Source organism: Phycodurus eques, chromosome 14 (genome assembly GCF_024500275.1).
Source record: "Phycodurus eques isolate BA_2022a chromosome 14, UOR_Pequ_1.1, whole genome shotgun sequence".
NCBI classification, from domain to species: domain Eukaryota; kingdom Metazoa; phylum Chordata; class Actinopteri; order Syngnathiformes; family Syngnathidae; genus Phycodurus; species Phycodurus eques.
Window position 1 is genome coordinate 15,295,450 of NC_084538.1, and position 23,934 is coordinate 15,319,383.

At 41.2% G+C, this 23,934-nt stretch overlaps 1 protein-coding gene across 1 annotated transcript in view; it reads right to left on the bottom strand.

The window, feature by feature from the left end:
• The window catches only part of dlgap2a (discs, large (Drosophila) homolog-associated protein 2a), a 175,965-nt gene that overhangs the window by 32,558 nt on the left and 119,473 nt on the right, over positions 1-23,934 (bottom strand). Inside the window, exons 4-5 of the mRNA XM_061696775.1 lie at positions 12,846-13,063; positions 75-143 (exon numbers count right to left, since the gene is read on the bottom strand). Of these exons, the coding sequence (XP_061552759.1) occupies positions 75-143; positions 12,846-13,063 (287 nt within the window). The remainder of the gene's footprint in view (positions 1-74; positions 144-12,845; positions 13,064-23,934) is intronic.

The window sequence follows — 23,934 nt, forward strand, 5'->3', positions numbered from 1 at the left end:
GCCACCTCTGGCATCAGACCACTGCAACGTGGCAGCTACCGAGAGCTAACGGGAGGCAATGTTCATGGATTCACCTTAAGTCTGCAGCAAAATTGGTGATGTAGTTACGCATGTCACTGTTGATTTTATCCAGGCGATAAGAGCTGTGGGCAGAGAGGAAAAAAAAGAGTTACAGGGTCCCACAAGTGGGAGTTGGATGGAGATGACTTCACTGGGCATTAGTCCGCTGGAAGTGGCTTCATACGGAAATTAGGGTGGGCTCAATGTTTGCTAGGGAGTTTTCACCGTAATGCTGCAAATATTAGGGTGATAGAACATGACCAGCAAGGACTATGTGAGATGAATAAAAGAGGGACAATGTTGCAGTAACACTGAAGTGGCAACCAAGCAAAAGGATTGATTGGCTTGTGTCTGAGAAATATGTTTTCATCTGATGATCCTCTAGATAAGTATGGCAATCAAAGTGAGGTGAATTTTTTTTATCTGTCCAAATAAATTACAGGTCATTGACATGTCTCACTGAGGCCAAACGATACATGAAAATCAAAATAAAAAAGTCATCACCAATATTTGATAGCTGTCTTCTGGATAAATACAATCCCTAGTACCCAAGTGTGAAGTTTTTGAGTGAAGTGGGAACGCACATACCATATTTTTAACAGCTTCACCAATTCTTGAAATGTAAGCATCCCCACACATAATGAGTAAAAATGTACATGTTGGTTCTTACCGCTTTTATAGTGCATGGTGTAAGCTACTCGAGATGACCAACGCAGCACACCATACACATACCGACAATCGTGAGTCTCCTACCCCAAACTAGAGGTCTTTCATAGCACTAGGTCTGGCATGTGAGATGAAGCATGGTGACACAGGGCATCTTGATATTCAGAAAATACAAAGAAGAAGAAAGAGTAGTGGCAGAAGAAGAAATAGAAGAAGCTAGGCTAACTTATCTGGTGACAACAATGTGCTTGCAAATTTCTATTGTGGTGAATGACTTGCTGTTTCCTGATTGGCTATTGTTCCGTTTCACATCACAATCAAAGAGTCTGTTCCGAATTTGGTGTTGCTCACACACAAAGATTTTTGATTGAAAACCATGAACAGGTTTAGCATTTACGACTTTCAGGACCAACCGTTTTCATTGCAGATGGGAGAGGAAAAATAAATAAATCTTTGCAGATCACAGAATAATCGGTCAGGATAATCTTCCAGAAACATCTGCCAATCAGGCCTTTGCGGATTTTGATCAAAAGAGAGAAAATTGTTCAAATGATATATTATTGGTATGTTTGTAGCCCTCTTAATGGCAGTGCAGGGCGCCCATTATCATTCATTAAAACAATGGTTGTCATCTAACCTTCCCTCCTGGCTGTTCCAGCTGAGTAGGCCTGTGCCTGTGATGTATTCTTTATGGGTGACATGAAGAAAGAGCCGACCCCGTCAACCAGCAGAACGTCAAAAAGAGCTTGAAAGAAATTAAAAACGACGGAAGGAGGTGACACAACCTGACAGCCTGTTCTCATCTCACATGCTTTGCTTCAGTTGTCAAATTTGAGTTTGACCCCTCTGAATACCCCCATAGGGCATCAAATTGTTGCAAGAACAGGGGAAATCCAACGCTCACCGTCTGTCTAGACTGCAATCTAATTCACGCCCAACGAGCCTAGTGAACCATGAGAAATAGAGAGAGATCTCTTGCCAGGTTCACCAGTTGTACATTTGTGTGCGTGTAGAATCATCATGTGTATAGCTTTCTGGATACAAAACGCATTTGCCTGGAGGAATGTAATGAGAATATTCTATCTCCTTTTTAGTCTGTTGTGCCTGTTCCACTCTTACTCCCAATGAGCTCATAAACACATCATTTGTAGACATTATTATAAGATGACTTTGTATCTGACCTCAGTGTGGTGAAAGCCAAACACACACACATACATATTGTTAAGACAACTACATCCTGACTAGCAATAATGATTCCCCCGTGCTTTATGTCACATCCTCGTCACAGTTTCTGCAGAACGTGCTCATTGCCACACAATCGTATACTGAGCTGCTAATGCTCAATGCAGGTGTGAAGATGGCTCTGCTTACTCTATGTGCATGCACTCAACTAGTTAGATAGAACTCACAGCACGTTTGCCACATCTCAGCAGAGTGGCTGGGAAAATGAACAGAGGAGCAGTAGTTAGAAGTAACTTATGGGTTATTCATGACTGTGGATACTGTGCCAATTGCAACAGTTCCTGAGTGAAATGTACAGTGGCCTGGAAGTGCAAAACAGTATAACAAATTGTGAAACACTTTTACATTTCAGAAAACAAATTAACAAAAGCTGAAACACTTCTACATTACAGAAAACAAATTAACTAAAACCTGGGGGTACTTTTACATTTCAGAAAACAAATGAACAAAAACCATCAAAGCCTGGAGGTAAGATCTGGACCACCACATAATTTTATGTGGCCCGTGAAAGCAAATAATGTATGTCGACTTCGTATATCTTGCTAAATCACCAAAATTGAAAATTGTTCTCACGTTTAATATCCATCCATCAATTTTCTGAGCCGCTTCTCCTTACTAGGGTTCGGGGGCGTGCTGGAGCCTATCCCAGCTGTCATGGGCAGGAGGCGGGGTACACCCTGAACTGGTTTCCAGCCAATCGCAGGGCACATACAAACAAACAACCATTCGCACTCACAGCCACACCTACGGGCAATTTAGAGTCTCCAATTAACGCATGTTTTTGGGATGTGGGAGGTAACCGCAGTGCCCGGAGAAAACCCACGCAGGCACGGGGAGAACATGCAAACTCCACACAGGCGGGGCCGGCGATTGAACCCGGCTCCTCAGAACTCTCACGTTTAATAATGTTAAGATGTTTTTTCTTTTTGTCACCAATCGCCATTTCAAAATAAATGGAATCATAGTTGAACCAACAACTTTTTACTGGCTTCTGATTTGAAAACGTATCCATCCATTTTTTTGTTTATATGTAACTATGTGAGGCAATCATACATTTATGTAGGTTCACAGTCATAAAGGCATTCCGGGAGAAACGATAACTACGATGTGGCCCGCAACAAAAATGACTTTGACATCCCTTACATGGAACTCATTATTTATATAATAGTATAATAAATAATGGGTCGCGGATTTCATTTATTGCGGTGGTTTTCTGGAATGTAACCTCCGCGACAAACGAGGGTTTACTGTACATACTGTAACAGAATGCATACAAATGCATTCATATGATATGTCTTGAACACATTGCATAGCCACAATGTAACACAGGTCATGTGTTGGCCATTAGATTGAGCGGGTGTACCGAGAATGATCTTGTTATTGATGTTGTGTCCTGCTTGGTGATTAAGTAATTTAATGTAAAAAAGAATTCTCATGGCATCATACTTACAGCATATCTTCCTAAGTCCTAACAAACTTTCCTTCACATCCTTCATAGAAATCTGGATGTTGACCAGTAAAAGATGTGACTCTAATTACATGCCCGAAAACCAAGCTGATAATATATGACGACAAAATGAAATGTTATGGGTTGCGATCAACGATGATTACAGTGCTATGTATAACTGAAAAAGCATTTGTCCCTTTCAACAGCCTGTGATATACGAGGGCACTGTGCTGAGGCATGTTTCCACATCTTCCAAAACTGGCCTACACTATCCATTTTGAATGGCTCTAAACGATATGATGAATGATTCCAAATGACTCAACGGCAGGGAGGGCGATCAGCTGCAGTTATTGCACTCCAAGGCCTCTCTGAATAATGACTCGTCAGTGCATAGGCACAGACTCTGCTGGGCTTTGCTGAAAAGAAGCTATTGACCAGCATGGCTATGAGGCCTGACTCTGAGTCCACTGATTGCAGCTGCAGTATTATTGAGTCGAGAGGAGCAGCTTTGTTATTGAATTCATTTTAAACACCAGGAGTGCCTACAAGGGTGTCATTACCAAGGAATTATTGAAGAACGCCTGTCATTTTTGGGCTACTGTATTGATAGGTTCTCTCTGTGCACTCTCTGAAATCGGCGCGGGTCTGAGAATAAAGTTAAAAGTAAGGTGTAAAATGGTCTTTAAATATTATTTTTGTGCTCCTGAGAGCACCCCTCACCATAATGGCATAATGCTGTCGAAGTACCAAGCTTAAACCAGTCCATGGCTGAAAGAAAGTTAACCACAAGCTCATTTGAATAAAACATTTTCAGCGACTTCATAAAGCTTTCACAAGTGTCTTGGGCTCGCAGAAATAAGATTTGTTTTCTTTTTCTTTTTTTTTTACGATTTGGGTACAACTGCTTGAAAAGCTCTGTCACCTTGAGTTTTATAGTGCTAGCAGGCATGTCCAGACACTTTTGTTGAGAATACCGAAGAGACCAGTTGGCTGTGTAAGGGAGGATCAATAAAGTGGGTTGTTTAACCATACAAGACCCACAAGTATAGTACTATCCATCCATCCATCCATCCCTTTTCTGAGCCGCTTCTCCTCACGCGGGTCGCGGGCATGCTGGAGCCTATCCCAGCTGTCATCTGGCAGGAGGCGGGGTACACCCTGAACTGGTTGCCAGCCAATCGCAGAAGTATAGTACTAGTATCTTGAAATTAATAGTTAATTTTCTGTAAAATAATCAACTTGACAGCGACACAGGATTGTAAATATGTATTTGCTTAAATAGAACAAACATAAAATCATCATAGTCTGACTCCCAAATTTGATAATGCCTTTATGTTGGTGTTTATGGATCATAAACTGTAGTGAATGTGGCATTTCAACAGCACAACATTAACAGAGACTCAATATGCATTTCCATCCATCCATTTTCTTTACAGCTTATCCTCACTCGGGTCGCGGGCGTGCTGGAGCCTATCCCAGCTATCTTCGGGCGAGAGCCGGGGTACACCTTGAACCGGTCGCCAGCCAATCGCAGGGCACATAGAGACACACAACCATTCGCACTCACATTCACACCTACGGGCAATTTAGAGTTTCAGTCAACCTACCATGCATGTTTTTGGGATGTGGGGGGAAACCGGACTGCTTGGAGAAAACACACCCATATAAATATATGCATTTCCCCCCTCACAATTTAAAAATTTTCTCAGGTGTCTTAAAATTATCTGACATTTGTTGGTCAAAATATCCAACCATCCATCCATCCATTTTCCTTCGCTTATCCGAGGTCGGGTAATGGGGGCAGTAGCTTAAGCAGGGAAGACCAGACTTCCCCCTGCCCATCCACTTCGTCCAGCTCTTCTGGGATCCCGAGGCGTTCCCAGGCCACCTGGGAGATATGTCCTGCGTGGTCCCCAGGGCCTTCTCCCGGTCTGACGTGCCCGGAACATCTCACCAGGGAGGCGGCCAGGGGGCATCCTAACCAGATGCCCGGGCCACCTCCTCTGGCTCCTCTCTATGCGGAGGAGCAGCAGCTCAAAATATATAAAGGATGAAGAATTCCAGTGTTTCCCCGCTATATCGCTGTTCATTGTTCGTGCACCCACTGTTTCACGTTTTTAAGCAATATTATTTTATTTTTTTTAAATGGATTTTTACAGTATAATGTAATGTAATGCCCTTGCGTGTGGGAAAGGAGAGCCACAGCCAATTATGAAACACCAGAAGAGCAGTAAAACACACTAAGCACACTCATGCAGAAAATGTGGTCGGCAGTGCTTTCATCCAGCCATTCAGACCCAGACACACCAACGTGACACGGCACCCCACCAGGCTCTGCCTCTTAAAGATATGTGCATGTACAAAGACATTGCAATATGTTAGGGCAGGGGTGTTAAACAAATTTTTGTCACGGGCCACATTGTACTGTGGGTACGGTTTGCTTCGGAGGGCCGTTATGAGAAATCATATAAATGTTTCATTGGCTCACCATATTATTACATACAGTATACAAAACAAATTGATGGATAATCAATTTTGAAATCAGAAGTCAAGAATCGTTTGCTCACATATTGTACAAGTTACTGTAAAAAGGGGTTTGGTCACAAAAAAAAAAGCGTACAATATATAAAAGTTATTATTTATTGCATACAGTATTATGATTTGAAACTTTTGGTAAAAATCTTAGCAAAAATCACTGAAGTTGACACATGTGACTTTCTTTTGCGGGCTACATGAAATTATTTGGCGGGCTAGATCTGGAGTTTGACACCTGTGCGTTCAGGGGTTGCATGTTTTGTTTTTTTTAACGCTGACACTATTGAGATAAAAGTCGAGTCAATGTCGACGAGTCGCTTTTTTCAGGAAAGAGCTATAATTTAAAAAATCACAGGAGGGCAGAATGCAATAATCTACATGCACCAACAACGGACAGCTCAAATACAAAAACATTCACATTACGAAAGATGATCATAGACGTGCGCTGCGTGAAGCCCGCTGTGGTATGATGATATTCCCAGCCATCCAAAAAGAAAATCCTCTTACTTGGTGTGCTTGCCGCTGGGACAGCCAGTCCTCGTTTGTGCAACTTGACCAAACGGGGACACTGTCCTTGTTCCACCACAGTAGTGGGTTCTGCATGGCAGGAATTTGCGGTGTATGCCAATAATCACGGAACTCTTTATGTGCGCTGGAAACATTCCGCGTTCTCCATCCACTTTGATAGTGTGGTTCAAATAACTGCTCAAAATCCTGCTGTCTTTTTTACCCTTATCTGGTTCTCCCTCACTTATCATAGCTGCACATTCAGAAACAGAAGCCAATTTCAATGAGTTAGAATGACGGAATCATTTTATTCAGCGCACACATTTGTTGCTGCAGCTCTGCCTCTTCCTCAGGGAGTGCAAAAACATGTGATTAGCGAAAGGTTGACGAAAGCCCTGAACGTCGTTGTGGAGTATTTAGGTCAACAAGTTGACTCGTCTCGTGTTTCCCAACCTTTATTGAGCCAAGGCACCCATTTTACCTAAGACAAATCTCACACCACCAAACAAAAATGTCACAAAAAGTATAAATACTGAAATAATGATGATCTCGTCTCAATTTATTCACAAATCTGCTATGTGTAAAATCTAGGCCTGTTTAGTTTAACACACAGCTGATTTATGAAGCCATGACTTATCCTATTGTATGAATGGAGACAAGTGGATACACAGGTTTATTGTATCTTCTGCCATTCAATGAAAAAGCAATTAATTGTTCTGCCTGTCACTATACATCGCTGCCATAAATAGATGAACAAAGATATATTATAATTGATAAATATAAATTTTTGGACAGATTAAGAGAAATTGGATAACTTCCCGTGGCATCCCTGATGATCTCTCATGGTACACTAGTGCGCCACGGCACACTGGTTGGGAATCACTGGAATAGTCTGTACATCCCCTACATTACGTACAATATTTTCTACACATTTTATGCTTGCAATTGTATTCTGTTGGATTCAGAAATGCTGGTAAGTGTGTTTAACTCAAGCCAAATCTATCTACTACACAACCCTAATCCATGAAAATGAAGGCAACTCCCAGGCACTATTCTCCCAGCTTGGCAATGTTTCACACCCACCGGACTTCATTCCCTCCCACTTGTAGTCATCTGTTTTGTGTAATTCCCTCATGCCATTGTTCAATGCAAAAATCAAACGGATCCACCGCCGACTTCCTCCTTCCTTAGTCCATCGTCACTGCCCCCCCCCCTGCCCGTCCACTCACAAGTTTTACTTGGACTTCTGCCATAGACATTTCAGAAATCATCCGTCGGTCCATACCCTCCACTTGCCAACTAGACCCCCTAGTTCTTACCTGTCCGGGCACACCCAGTTAGTTCAAATGACATAATTCAAATCCCAGCCGCCCCCTGTTTCTTCTGGTGTCCCCCAGGCCTCTGTCTTGCGCCCCTCCTCTTTATCACCTAGATCCTACCTCTTGGCAATATTTTCCGTGATTTCAATTTACACTTTCACTGTTACACGGATGATACCCAGCTCTATGTATCCACCAAACCCAATGCCACTCTTCCCCCTTCCACTCTAACTGGAAGCTTCTCTGAACTAAAACACTGGTTCTCGTCCAAGTTTCTGCAACTCAACAGTGATGAAACTGAAAACCTACTCGTAGGTATCAAGTCCATGCTAGCCAAAATTAACAGTTTTTCCATTACAATTGATAACTGTTTTCCCCTCCCCTCAGATTAAGGGTCTGGGTGTCATCCTTGACAGTACACTCTCTTTCCAAGCACACATACACATCACTCGGTCTGCATACTTTTATTTATGAAACATCAATCACCTCCATCCATCCCTCACCTCTCACCCTACTACTGTCCTTGTTTATAGCCTCGTCACTTCCCGCTTGGATTATTGCAACTATCTCCTGTTAGGTCTCACCCACAAGTCACTACAAAAGCTACAGCTTCTCAAAAGCTCTTTCGCCCGTATTATCACTCACTCACTCACTCACTCACTCACTCCAGCCCTGCAACAATTCCACTAGCACCCTGTCTAATACTGCATCCAATATAAAATACTGATCTGCACCATCAAGACCATCAATAACCTTGCCCTGCCATATCTTGGTGATCTCTTTCATGATACCATAACCTCTCGCTCTCTCAGATCTTCGTCCTCCTTTCACCTCACTGTCCCTTCTGCCTGCCTGTCCACCATGGGGGACAGAGCCTTCAACTGCTCTGCCCCCCATCTTTGGAACTCACAACACCTGACCTCCAAAACACAGACTCATTAATGCTCCTCAAATCCAAACTCAAGACACACCTATTCCGGACTGCCTATTCATTTAATTCCCCATTTAATTTGCCATTTTAATTGATATTTTATTGATATTAATTATGACTATGTGTACGGTGACCTTGAGTGGCTTGAAAGGAGCCTATAAATAAAATATATATTTAAAGCGTTTGGCAAGGGTAATACTATTTTAAACAGGTTTTTTTTTTATATGGTCTCCATATGGCAGATTTTCACCTACTGCGGCTTAGACGACTTAAAAGTTTCATTTTCAAGCTTAGTGGGGGCAGCTATTCATCACCAAGTTGCCGAATTGCATCAGTTAGTATGTGTGCCGGTCAAGTGGCTCTGCATCTGACACGTGAAAGACGAACACCCAGCTCCATGTCACCTTTGCCGAACTTTGAATATCTGATGGTTATCCGAAGGTAATGCTGATAACACTATTAGCTCATGTTAACCTGTGAGGTCACAATTTTTAACCTTTCAGGAAGTCTTTGCAGCAAATAGGCAGCTAACAGTTACTTCGTTGTTTAACATCACAGTTGGTGGGCGAAGGACATGCACATGCAGGTAAGATGTTCAATGTAGGTATATGTTTGAGTTTGTCATAATCAAAATACTGCGATTGGCTTGCGACCAGTTCAGGGTGTACAACCGTTTCTCAGCTGGGATAGGCTCCAGCATGCCCACGACCCCAGTGAGGAGAAGCGGTACGAAAAATGGATGGATAGATAATCAAAATACATAGGGGCGGAGAAGCCTACTTTCTGTTTTCATATCACTTCTTAACAGAGTTTGAATTTGTTTGGGAACCAAACCTCCACGCAACCGACCTGAGCTCCCATAAAGACAATAAATTCGTCCATCTGTGGAGGTGTTTTATTGATGGGTGGCTTGGCAAAGAAATAGTGCCACTCTTGTCATCCACGAGTGAAAATGTCTTGTTTTCATGAGAAAATTATTTTACATGAGAAAATGTTCTATTGTCAAAATCATAATTATTTTGTTAATGATCTTATTGAAAATATAAGATTATCCAAACGTGAACCTCTGCACAGTGTCTGCAGATTAGGGCTATAAAATGCATATAAATGTACAGTATACATAGACACCGCCTCGAGCGGAGTGGCCCTTTCCTGTGATATGTCAGCGTGTCCGCCATATGGATGTGGCCATCAGCCGCAAAACAGAAAATTAATATTCATAAAATGGTGTTAGAATGGCCAAAATACAATGTATAAATTAAAGTAATGTTTCAGTTTTCAGCCCATAAATTCTGTCTTTGAGTGTAAAACAGTTCATACATCTCCAAGCAGCTAATGATTGAGACGTCCTCACAGATTACTTCACCGTGTGCAATTCAAACCAGATGTTTGCATACACTATATAAAAAGACACAGGCTTTTTTCACTCACTGCCCGACATGAAATCAGACTAAAATTTTCCGGTTTTAGATCAATTAGGATTAAGTCAATTATTTAAAGTTAAGAAAAATCCTCTCTTTATTCTGACATTTAGCAAATACAAAACATTTTGGTAATCCTAATTGACATAAAACAGGAAAGGTTTAGCATGAGTTTATGTCAGAGAGTGAGAAAAAAAGGCATCTGTATCTTTTTTATATCATGTATGTAAATATCTGGTTTCAACTGTACATACAACGTAAATGTCTATGGTAACACTTGGCTGGCGGTACACCATAATCTTCAAATTTAGAATTACAAGTAAAAAAATGAATGAACTAAGATACAAATTAATTGTCTTTTATTTTCAAAAGCCACTGAAAGCAGCACAGAGATGAAAGAGCCACATGTGGCTCTGGAGTCACGGGTTGGCGATGCCCTAATCTCGGTCATTGACAACGTCTCAGTTGTGGACTGAGTAAACGCAAATGTGGACTCTCCCCATCATCACACTTTCCACACGAAAAGCATTTAGCCAAAACAATCTAACAACCTCCTGCAAAACTTTGAGCTACTTAGAGAGACAACTTAAGGTTAATTGCCAATCCTCTCTGGAGCAACCTCCACTAGATTGAACAAACAAAGCCTCTTAGTAATATATCACCGGTGGCAGCAGAATTTTGTATTTCTCCTGGCTACTGTAGCGAAGTACCTTTACTGACTAAAATAACTCAAACTGAAATTAGGCATCACCAGTCAATACCAGGGGCGACACTAACAGGGAACATCATTTTCAAATTAAAATGCCATAAATGTTTTGGAATGTGGGAAAAAGCCCCCAAAAATATGATGTAAATCTAAAACATTTATTATTATTTTTTTTTACACATATGCCATACTGGTTTTTAAGATGCACATATTACACATACAAATGAGAAAACAAAAACTGCCAACTTTACTGCAAGAAATAAACAAGTGGAAAACGCACAAACACAGAAGCGAAAATACTGTTGTGCCAGTATGCACAGCAAAAATAAAGTCCAAATTTGTAGAATAGTAACATTTATGTGCCCTTTTCATCCGTACCTTTTTGAATCGCCTAAAAATTGAAGGCCGCATCATAAGCATTACGTCACGGTTTTTAGCATGATGAGTGTGTGTCCTTGAGCAGAGCACGTACTGATCTCAATGCTTCAATGTGAGGGAATTTGATAGAAAAAATGTGCACACAACACTTTAACATGGAGCTCACTCAAAAATTAATGAACAGTTTACTAAGTTACTCTTTAAACCCACTTATTCTTAATGTCGCTTTAGAAATATTGTAGCGTCCCAAAAGAAGCACAGAGACGCTACTTCTTTTTGGACGGTTTATTTGTAAACAACAACAGGTTGTTGTCGACTGTAACCTACGCCAACAACCGACTCCAAACTAGTGTCTGTATTCGCGCCCCAACATTGGCCACACATGCCTCTCACTTCCTGGTTCTCCGCCAATCACCACCCACACTCTCACTCAGCCGCAGCAACATTATGATCTGACTGAACGTTCAATAACCCATAATTACTTCTACAAACGTCAATGCAACAACAATTATTCATTTTATTGTTAATTAATTGATTATTAATGTTTCTGCCCATGATCCAACTCACACTAGCCTTTTTTCTTCCACCTGTGAGTACCCAACCCACGACTGTATACACCCAAGCCCAAAGGGAAATTGCAAATATTTCCAAGATGTGATGTGGTTGTCTGATGGTCACAGAGTGTGTAATTCTCCCAGTATGTCCATGCGCTCTGAAATAAAAACTAAAATAGTTCAATTTTTATAAAGCCTCCACATTTTGATTCTGTTTTCTTTTTTTATCCACTTCTTGTTTATTAATTAGTATGTTGTATAATATCATATAATTGTAATTGTATTTATTCTCAGCAGGAAAATAAATGAATTAGCTATTGAACTTTTCAAACCCAATCTTTTCTCTTACCCAGAGGTTTAATGCACATTTTTCAAACTCTTGTTTTGATCTGGGTATTATTCAGAAACATCAACTCAAACTACTTTTCTGTGTGTCTTTGTGCCTTTTGAGACACATTTTTCTCATGTCTTAAAAAAACAAAAATACAAATGACCTTTTGACAGGTTTCGTACTTAAAAATGAATACACTTTCTCTAAGGAGAAGGAACAATATAGTATTTTATTTTTAATTTTTGTAGAGGGCAGTGGAAAACAAAACTAATTTGCTGTCCTAATGCCTATTTAAATCTTACAAAGTAATTCACATAGTTTTAAAATTTGTATGAGGAGTAAAAATTATACAAGTAACTTGAATTTGTTGTTGTGATGGCAGGACCATCATACAGCATCTTCATACCTCTGAAACCTTGGCTTGTCAAGAAAGTCTCTCTCTCTCTCTGCAAGTAACAAAATAATTTTGACCCAAAATGTAAGAACATTTGTGGACAAGTATGGGGTGAGGAGAATGGCTGCCAAAAAACACTTTTGTTTGTGTGGTTGTGATCCAAGATGTTTTCCATAGTGATGTACTGGACATACGGTACCCTTCACATAGTGGCATGAAAATAACAACAGAAAAAAAAACAAGAGATTTGATGTCAAAATGAGCAGGCAAAATAACCAAAGCAAAGTGAAGACATTCATGGCATCATGCAAGCAGAAGTAGAGGTGAACTCTACAGGAGTTGCATGTGATGTACCTCTGAGAGTCCAACACCTCTCTGGGTCTGATGAAGGGTCTGATTACTAGGGCGTCTGGCCGCACCAACTTTTGGGGCGATGTCTTGGGGCTTGAATCCGACTCCCCGCTGTCTTCGTCCCCCATGGCTTTGACGTAGCTGCTGCTCCGCATCCGACGACAAGGGATCTCGTCATCCTTACCGCCTCCAGGATATCCCCCCCACTCATCTTGGGGCACCTGGGGATAGGGATAGAAATGCTTTTTAGCATTTAATGATGACCACCCGATGAGCAAAGCGTCTTGTCAAGTACAGTGGATAAATAGTCTCGACACCCCTTTTCAAATGGCAGGTTTTTCTGACATAAGAAAATCAGACCAAGATAAATCATTTCAAAACCCTTTTCATTATTAATGTGACCTACAACCTGTACAGCTCAATTGAATTAGTTTTTTATTTTTATTATTGTCTTTGAGAGGGAAGTAAAAATAAAGAACTGAGATTATTTGGTTGCACAAGTTTGCACACCCTCTTATAACTGAATTAACCAATCACACACAAACTCATGTTAAATTTTATGTTCGTGGTTCTGTTCTGGCAATTAGGGAATGGCCCCATACCAAGCAACTGAGTCCCAAGGGTGTGTGTGTCTGCGGAGAAATGCAAGTGAATTGACACTGTTTTGCATGTACAATAAATGTCAGAGGTGTCCTGGAATTGCTGTGCGACCACAATGGGGAAGGAGGACCCCAGCCCACACAGCCAAGAGGGGAGGGTGGGCACAGGGGCCAACCCAAGAACAGCCTGTCCAAAAGGACACCACCCACACCAAGAAATCCAGGGTGGTCCACCATCCCAACCGAAGCACCCCAAAACCGGCCACCCGGAGGAGAACGCAGGGACCCACCGCCGCCACATCTGCGATTTCTGTTGTTTATTATTTCATTCCCTGTGTAGGTTTGATTCTGTGATTAGATTTTATATGTTTTGGTGCGTGCTTGGTGCACCTCCTTTAGCTGGCATATCCTTACTTTGCTTAGTATTTTCCTATTCACCTCGATCTTTTGACATCGTTGTTATATGTGCACCCTTTGTTATTACGGATTAATAAGTCCCTCAATTGTCCTGTGATCAAACTTGATAAGCTCAAGGAAGTACTTGATCTCGATGGGCGTCTCTGGTAACCACCACAAAATGAGCTATTTTTTCCATGAGGCCATCACAATTGGCTCTAGTGGTTTTGTGGTTAACCTGGCTAAAGCTCCACAATCTGAATATTGATTGGGGGAAACTTAAAGGGACTTTAGGTCATAGCTGCCCATATTTCACTAACAAGTTGATTTTATGTAATTTTTGCTCAAGAAAATTAAATTGGCAGTCATAAAATGGATTGATATTGTTGGAAATACGCCTAAATCGATGCGCCCCCCCCCCATGTCTCGGTGTGACATCAGTGGCAGAATTGGAGAGCAAATTCACTGCATAGCCGGTGTAGAAAAAGGAATGTACTATTCTATAAAATGGCAGTCGTAACTCATCTTTTATATATCGTAGCTGCAGGGTGGAATCCCCTCACCTCCAAAATGACAACATTTCAGGGAAAAAAAAAGACACCTTGCTTGAGTTTCCAAACAACACTTTGTTCAAGTTGGTATTATACATTTATATTGCTGTCTTATATCGTTGCATTCATATAAACAACAGCCAGATCACATGAACAGCAGCTAGCACCCCAAAATTATGTTCAACCGCTAATCTAATATGCTGAAAAATCCCAAATTTATTAGTGTCCTCGATGAAAATGATAAAAGCACGGTTGGCGAGTGCCACATCTTTGTAAGCCTCATGAACCCAAGCAATTATATATGTGGCTTAATGTTCCAAAACTGTCACCAATCGTCACCAAAATTTACATGGACATCTCTACTTATGGCAGCTTCAACCTCTGAAAATATTACAATGATAGGCCCAATATTTTGGATATTATGGACTTCATAAGCATTTTCCTCTCTCACTATACAGAAAAGGCTGAAGGCATCCATAAAATTAAAAGTAAAAGCCAAATGTTCTGATATTTTCAGATGTGTAAATTGGCCTAAATTGAGATGTCCACATACATTTTGGTGAGATTTGATCTCAGTTTTGGGACATTAAGCAATATAATGCTTTTGGCCAGGAGACCCTGTTGGCCGACATTATGACAGCCAGCAGTGCACCCGTCAAAGTCCCCTCTCCCATCATTGCTCATGACGGGTGCTTAATATAGGCTTGCTTTTAGCGGGCTGTGACCTTTTTTCAGGTGGCAGCTGGCTCCTGCATTGGGCCCTGTTGGTGACTGGGGCCCCCACGTTCTCCGTGGGTGGTGGGGGCGTCGTGGGAGTTGGGGAGGATTGGGCTGGGCGCAGTGATCCAGTACCCATGCCCCTCTATTTGGGACTGGTCAGGGCACTTCGGTTGGGCTAGGGGACCGCCCTGGGTCATGGGGAGTGGGTGGCGTCCCCGCCTTAATGTGCTGGCTGAGCAACTCTGTACTACAATTGACTAACGTGCATGTGATGGTGTTGATTCACTAATAAGTTCCATAGAGATGCTGTAGATTTTAATTGTTTGTGCTGGGACCACAAACAATAACAGGCTATTTTAAGATATCAACTCTCCACAAATAAGAGCACGATTTGACTGTTGTAACGTTACTTGTGCTTAAATATCTTGACTATCTAACTATTGTTCTGCTGTGGTTCGCAGTCCTATTCCCCTTGCCCGTCCTGTCCCCCTGTCTGTCCCCTAAAGCCCTTTTTAGTCCGGCTGCATTTTCAATAAACATCAGAATAATTAAAAAAGCAGAGGTAGTATTTCAAACTCCCCTCTTGCCGAGAAAAACTGTTTCAGCACAAAAGGCATACAGATGCACCATTCTGTATGGCCATGCAGGTGACCAGGACAGGTGTAAAAAACCAAAACAAAACAAAACAAACAACAAATAGTTTAGAAGCATTTGCGATGCAATCAATACATTCAACAACAATTAATTGCGGAAGCGGGCTGGTTGCCTCTACTCTAGTGGAAACAGAGCCCATAGTGTGGAAAACAAGCAAATGCCCTTAGCTCATAGACAATGAATGCATTCTTGTATCACATGGACACATTGCCAAACAAAAACTACCAGCCCGCCAACAACTTCATGGAGCAAACAAACAAACAAACAAACAAACAAAACAAAACTCAGTGTTTTTCACAAGAAGCTAACACTGTGATCTCACTTAAAGCGAGCGCCCGTAGAGTTTCCACTGCATTATCACTGGTGGATACAGCATTTTATTCAATGGCGTCTTTAGGCCTATTTTAGGGGAGCTCCTAAAATGTTCTTAAGCCCCCCTTTTTGGTTGTCTGGCTGGTCCATCCTGGAGGTTGCGCCCCCAAGTAGCCTGATGGACCTCCATTGTATTGTGTGAACTTGCAGCATTTTTCTCTTGCAGTTGTTTTGGGATTTGTGTGTTTTGTTGTGTTTGCAGCATTTTTCTTTTGCAATTGTTTTCTGTGTTTTCAGCATTTTTACCTTGCAGCATTTTTTCTTTTGCTGTTGTTTTTTTGTGATTGCAGCATTTTTATTTCCTGTTTTTTTTCTGTGATTGCAGCATTTTTACCTTGCAGCATTTTTTCTTTTGCTGTTGTTTTTTTGTGATTGCAGCATTTTTATTTCCTGTGTTTTTTTCTGTGATTGCAGCATTTTTTATCTGACAGCATTTCTCTTTTGCAATTGTTTTATGTGCCTGTGTCTTTTTCGTCTTGCGTCATTGCTACTATGCTGCATATGGCCGATTGCAACGCATTTGCCCCTGTCAGCCACTGTAAAAAACAGACTAAAATAACTACAAATCTAACGGTGACTTTGAACTTTTACTCAGTATTTTATTGTTTTAAAATCTGTCCAAAGACGTTAACAAGCAATGTCTGAGTCTTTGCTCATGAGTGAAATTTTGTGCTCGTGTGCTACAGTCACTAACATCCCATGCATCTCCTGGGGGCTCCACTTTAAAGTCACCCATATGCAGAAGTGTAAAAATAGATTCTGGCAGAGGAATTTCCTCACTTGAGCAGTGAAAGTGACGACTCATACAATACAATATGGTATGACGTACCATGATAATCCATATACACATACTGTAAATCTGCGAGCAGAACTATTTTTAAAAACATGATCATCACCATGAGCCCAACTCAGTCCATCAGGAGACAAGCTAAGAATACTGTTACATGGAGGTAGGCAGCATGTAAATGTCATAAATGTGTCAGACAGATGCCTCTTGTCACACCCAGATGCAAATGTCATCTAGCATTCCACAAACAACACTAAACTGATAGTGCTATTCAAAAGCAACACAACCGGAACTGCTTCCCCCATGCCCCTGATTTAGAGGGAAGTAACACAGTTTAGAAGGAACTGTACAGCTAGCCAATTGTCACTTACAACAGTATATACAGTGGGTATGGAAAGTATTCAGACCCCCTTAAAATGTTCACTCTTTGTTATAGTTCAGCCATTTACTAAAATCATTTAAGTTCATTTTTTTCCTCATTAATGTAGACACAGCACCCCATATTGACAGAAAAAACGGAATTGTTGAAATTTTGGCAGATTTATTAAAAAACAAAAATTGAAATATCACGCAGCTCGGAGGCACACAAAACTCTCTCTTTTTTCCTCACTCGCTCTCTCATTTACTAATGAGGAAAAGCGGTGTGCACTGTAGAGCAGAAAGTAGTGCCTAAAATATAATGGCAACTGCTGAAAAGAGAAGAGGTGAAGCGGCGTTGCTAGCAGTCAATTGTGGAGATTGAACAAAAAGTGTGGAGATGTTTGCGGGCATGACGAAAGAGTTGGCGCTGAAGTTGCCTGGTGCGTTATAGGTTGGATGTATGGGATCACTTTGCATTACGATCACGGCGTTAAAAAGTCACTGACAAGATGGTTTTCCACCATGACTAAGTACAGTACAAATTGCCAGTTACAGAAGCTACGTGTGAATATAATTTTTAGACTACTGAATGTGTTTATTGAAGTGCCACCATTAAAATCTCATCTGTTGTGTCGGCTCTGTGATAAAGCTCTCTCCACTATGATTTCAAAATTGAGACCATAGCATATGAAATCTATTAACAATTGTCCACAGTCAGTGCTTCTAAATAAATAAACCCGACTGAGTGATTTAACTAAAGTAGAGGACACAGGAGGAATGCAGAATTTGTTCAGATTCCTTTTTTTTTTTTTTGAAGGATGGCAGCATTTTCATGTCATGTACTATTCCCTTAATTATAAATCTCTTATTCTCGCCCATTAGGTACACATCTAATTATGACCAACAGAAAACAGTTGGTCACACATATGGTGTTCTCTTAAGAGGCGGTCACCACAAAGTACACAGCATAGATTGCTCAGAAATAAAGTTGAGTTCAATTGAGTTTGAAATATAACTTTAAACCAATTCAGTGCAATAAATTCTATCAATCATAATCTCAGTTGTTTACACTTCTAGTTAAAGAAGGCTGCTTTACCTCTGGATTCAACCAGGCTTGCCTTTACTATTGTTTCTTGTATCCTCAGTCCTCACAACTTACTATTTGTCGACTCATTGCATCCTTGCTGTCGGTTGTGTCAACAGCCGTTCAGTTCTATCTCTGACTGCGCTTCCACAGCTAATCAGCATCACTTATGGGGTAGTCTTGTGGCCCCTCACAAAGAAGAACAGTAAAATAAAAAAAAATAATAATAAAAAAAAATGCCTCTCCGTTTAGAAATCTGGTTGGTCTATGAAAACAGCTTCTGTGATCTAATAATAAAAGTAGTGCGCTGTATATTTTTACAGTAACGGTAAATACATAAGTTAAATATATGTTACTGTTTTTTCTTAATTGTATGAATTATTTCGGCAAGAGGTGCCCTTTTTATGGCTTAAGCACCTGCCCCCCAAAAATTCTGTACATTTGCCTGGAAGTGTTGATCATGCTCACATAAAAACACAATGGAACCCACTCTGTGATTAATGTCATTCATCTCTTTGCCCAGGACAGATATGAACAAGCTACAAAACTGAGTCAAAGGGTTAATTAAGTCTTGGAGGGGTTTGATATTTTTAGATGTCTAATTAATGAACGAAACGCCAGACGAGAGGTGCAAGCTGTGGTGAAATTTGTTTAATTTGGATTGGCTGATAAACTCAATAGACTCTCAGGTGCCTCTCTGGTGAGCTAAAAAAAACAGACAAGGCAGTGAAGACCCTCACACAACATGTGAGTGAAGACACAATTCTCATTCTAGCATGCAACTGTAAACTCACGGCGATGATGTCAGCAGCACATGCAACTGATCTATTTATAGTGGACATTTTTGATGAGTCTGTTACAAAATAGGTATTGGATGAAAATGCCTTTGTGGGAGTGTTGTGAAATATCACAGCTCATGTGTGAGTATTCATATTTAAAATGACAAAAATCACGTAGCCAAATGTACAGTCTTCTACTTTTGATTGATGCATTAGTCAATCTGCTGAATAATAAGTTCCCATTGTTTGAGCAGCAGACAAGTCAGCTGGAAACCAGCTGTGGCTCAAAAGGGGGAACTTTGGACTAGTTGTTGGAGCGATGCTAATGTGCTTCCTTAGCACTGTCAAGGTCCCCCTAAGCAAGGCACCAGACACCTACAAACTTTGCTTGACGCCATTACGTTTCCAAGTGTTTGTAATACATGTATAAAACGTGTACAAGCTAAACTATCATAATAAACAGAGTCATTAAAAAGTAGCTACGTGCCAATCAGTCTATACTTCTGCTACTGCTACCTTTCTCTCGTTTTTCCTTTAAAGACAAACATATGACAGCAGTAGGACAATACATGGAAGGAAGCGGAGGCCTTTTTTAAACAAAGAAAACAGGTGGGGCACCTATATACCAGGAAATCTGGTGGAAATGTGCAATTTTTTTAAACATTCAAGTGCATCACTGAGTTATTTGAGCTGTGTCAGAGGTTTCAGGACTGGTGTCGGAGAAGATAGATTTCAAACCCAAAATATAAACTACAACTTTTCTCCTTCAATGTGGGCCAGATGATCAACCAGCAAATCTACAATGCGATCCTGTGGTGTTTGCTTTGTTCACTGCGCGAGAAGAGGCAAGGGAGAGAGAGAGAGAGAGAGAGAGAGAGACAGAGAGAGAGAGAGAAAGAGAGAGAGAGAGAGAACACACCTGCTCACAATGCTCTGAAAATCCAACAGAGAATAACAGCATCAATCGGGGGCAACCTCCCTACTTTCCTGAACTGGCTCCATGTGATGTGAAGGGGGACCCATTTTGAAGATGTGGATGACATCAAGATGACTGTGACAACGGAACTGTGGAGGATCCCGGAAGAATCCTTGCAGGAATGCATAAAAGCGTGGCAGAGAAGTCTCGGAACGTGCATTAGACTCCAGGGGTATTACTTCGAAGGGGAAAACTTGGATTTGAAATATATCTTTTGGGACACCAGTCATAAAACCTTTCTGAGACACCTCATAAATCACACAAACAAGGCAAATCATTAAGCAACCCTTGTGTGGAAATTACATTTTCACTTTGCTGTATATTTGCTGCAATAGGCTACAGCATAGTCAAAAAGTGGGTGTCCAGGATCAAAGGCAAATAACAAGAGTCTGCTTTGAGTGACTTTGCGACAACCAAAGGAGCGGCAGACCATCTTCAGTAGTTAATCCTGGGAATAGTCCTAGTCAGAGACACGAGTCAGAGAAGATTGCCATCACCATTGATGATGAGGTCACCATCATGTGTCATTATTGATGACCTAGTCTTAACCCCCATACACATTTTGTCAACCTTTTGAAAATGTTTCGTGGTGGTTTCCCTCCCAAAGCAAGAAATTCAATCACAGCTTTTTGCTTGTGATGGGCATCCAACAATGACCTTAATTCCAAAATGGTTGTCAGGAAGAGGACAGGCTTACACAAATCTTTTTTTAAAGTAAACTTTCAAGCAAGTATTTCAACTCAAAAATTTCAGAAAACATTAGAATTTTTAGTAGGTTAAATTAAATAGGGCTCATGACTTTTCTGACATCAGCAATGCATTTCATTGATCAACTCTGAAGCTCTATTCATACGCAGCACCTTTCTCACAAAGAAAAGTAGAGAAATAAAAAGTATTCGCTATCAAATTAAAAATAGTGGGACAGGAGAGAGTTTTAGAAATGGATGAGCACAGAGACGAGAGAGAGAGAGAGAGAGAGAGAGAGAAAGACAGTGAGAGGGAGTGTTAGAGTGCTCTAAAATGGTCAGTCATTGGCAATCCCACCAATACACCTTTTCCCTCATGCGAAATTGCAAGGATAGATTGTGTGTGTTAGAGCAGGTGCTGTGTTCCGTTTCTACTCTCAGTTCTTTCTTGGCTGCTCGAAGGGAAGCAAGAATGGTTACTTGCCAGCTGACAGCAAGCGCACCTGACAAAGCTCCTACTCTAAATAAAGTATACTCACGTGCACGTACAATATAGTACCAACATCGAAGTACGACAACATAAAACTGCACAAAAGCTGCAGATTCACTCGAGAGACGTTGCTAAAAGTGAATTGTCAATTTGGAGGCAGTTTTACTAAAGGCTGTTTCTAATATATTGACTTGATACTTTTCTTATATCAATGAGCTTGGTTAGCTGCCGTATTTCTATACATAAAGAGATGAGGGGAAACTAGCAATTGCGAATGTTTGCTGCCATGTCAATCTAATCTGCACAGGGCCTTCAAAATCAGCAGTGCTGGCTGATATTATAGCAACAAGAAATGTTTGACAATCAGATTTCAATTTCGTCCTCACAGGGCCAGCGTGCCGGCCCTCCCTGACATCAGCATTTTTCCTGGCCTCTTATTGGTTGGTCAGGACCAAACTTATTATGGCTGACTTTAACGATCAAAACATATGTAGTGATTTGCATACGTCACAACATTTAATACTAAGCATCACTGGAGAGTATAGTTATGTTATTAGATAAATATTTATTTTGAATTGCTCCACATGATTTTCATGGGGCACAGTGGGCGACTGGTTAGAGCATCTGCCTCAAGGTTCTGAGGACCAGGGTTCAATCTTAGCTGGAGTTTGCATGTTCTCCCCGTTCCCTCCCACATCACAAAAACATGCATGGTAGGTTAATTGACAACTCTAAATTGCCCGTAGGTGTGAATGTGAGTGTGAATGGTTGTTTGTTTGTATGTCCCGTGCGATTGGCTGGCAACCAGTTCAGGGTATACCCCGCCTCCTGCCCCATGATTGCTGGGATAGGCTACAGCACGCCCGCGACCTTAGTGACGAGAAGCGTCTCAGAAAATGGATTTTCATGGCACATTTCTGTGGTGTTGTATTGATCGTTTCTATAATTTGACTTAATAACAGTGGGATTAAGAGGTGAAGTATGTCGGGTACATCCCCACCAAATTCACAGCCTGCCACTGATAGCACCCACTCAAAAAGGGCCTCGGCTGTTACTTTCCAGAGTAGTGCAACACTCGACACTGACAAGGGGTTATATAAACATTCACATTTAAAACAAATGAGCTGGCACAGTGAGGGGATAGCACATGCGCCTTACAGTTCTGATGTGTGTGGAGTTTGCATCAGTGGTGTGCAAAGGGAGGTGGGGGCTTTGCGGTGGCCCTGGGCATCCACCTGGAGGGGGCATCCAAACAAGGTTTTGCGGGCATTAACAGGCACCCCCCTATACCTTTTCCAGGGCAAGCGTTGGTAAAATGTGCCCAAAAACTTTGATAGGATATTCATTCTTAATTAATGAATTAAATTAATAGTTTTTTCGACTTTTATTTGATTTAATTCTTTCTTTAATATTTATTGTAGCTATCCTTATGCTGCCTTTTAATTATATTTGTAAGTCTGTTACTTATGTTTTATCATTGTAGTCTACACATTTTTAGGTTTGATAAATATCGATTCGTAATATTTTACTGTTTCTAGTGTTTCCTCAGAGGGAGCTCAACACTGGGAGCTGTGGTGGCCTGCGGTCGTAATCCTGCCTCATGGGGCTCCATCCTGGTGGCCGATGGCCGCCGCCTATGGTCCAGTCCTGCTGCAGACGGCTCCCTGAGATGGTGTTTCCTCACCTGGATGCTCTGTACTCAGGTTATTAGGAAGTGGTGGGCGGAGTTGATTTATTTTTATATTTTCAAATTCATGTAAAGCGCTTAGTGTTACCGGTATGTTCTTTTTGTATGAAAAGCACTTCCAAATAAAGTTTGCTTGATTGATTGATGAGTTGTTCCTACATATGTGCTGTATATAATGAAAGCATTGCCTTAAGCAGCAACACCATTTTTAAGGAACTCTCTCCACAGCAGAAAATATTAGCTCGAAGTTCCATGTAAAGAGACCGGAATATAGTGACAAATAGATATACTTCATTCTATTCACACCTACGGGCAATTTGGCGTTTTCAATGAACCTCCCATGCATGTTTTGGAGATGTGGGAGGAAACCGGAGTACCTGGAGAAAACCCACGCAGGCACGGGGAGAACATGCAAACTCCACACAGGTGAGGCTGGATTTGAACCCAGGTCCTCAGAACTGTGAGGCAGATGTGCTAACCAGTCGTCCACCGTGCCACCACATTCAGTCTTTCATGAATACAAAAACATGCATGTTTTTGGAATGTAGGAGGAAGCCAGAGTATCTGGAGAAAGTCCATGCAAGAAATATGCCAATGCGCTGCCCCGACTGTTCCTGTTTTGCGTTGAATTCATTCTTGGGTTGCACTCTGTTGTGGAATAATGGAACAGTATTCATAAAGCATCGAGCATATTGATAGAGCAATAAAGATTGTGAATGACCTGGCAATTCAGTATCCCTTGACTACATAAAGGGTGAGGTGACATTCACTTGGAAAGCAACAGCTTTGTTAGAAATTGGCAACGATCTCATTAAAAGAAAAGCAAAGGACAGTGCTGAAGTTTGATGGAAGGTTACTGCTGTTTTCCAGAATGCTTCATTACTGATTACCGAGCTAATGCAATGTAATTTGTTCTTTGGTGGCAGTCCACACCTACTTGTTGATCTGATT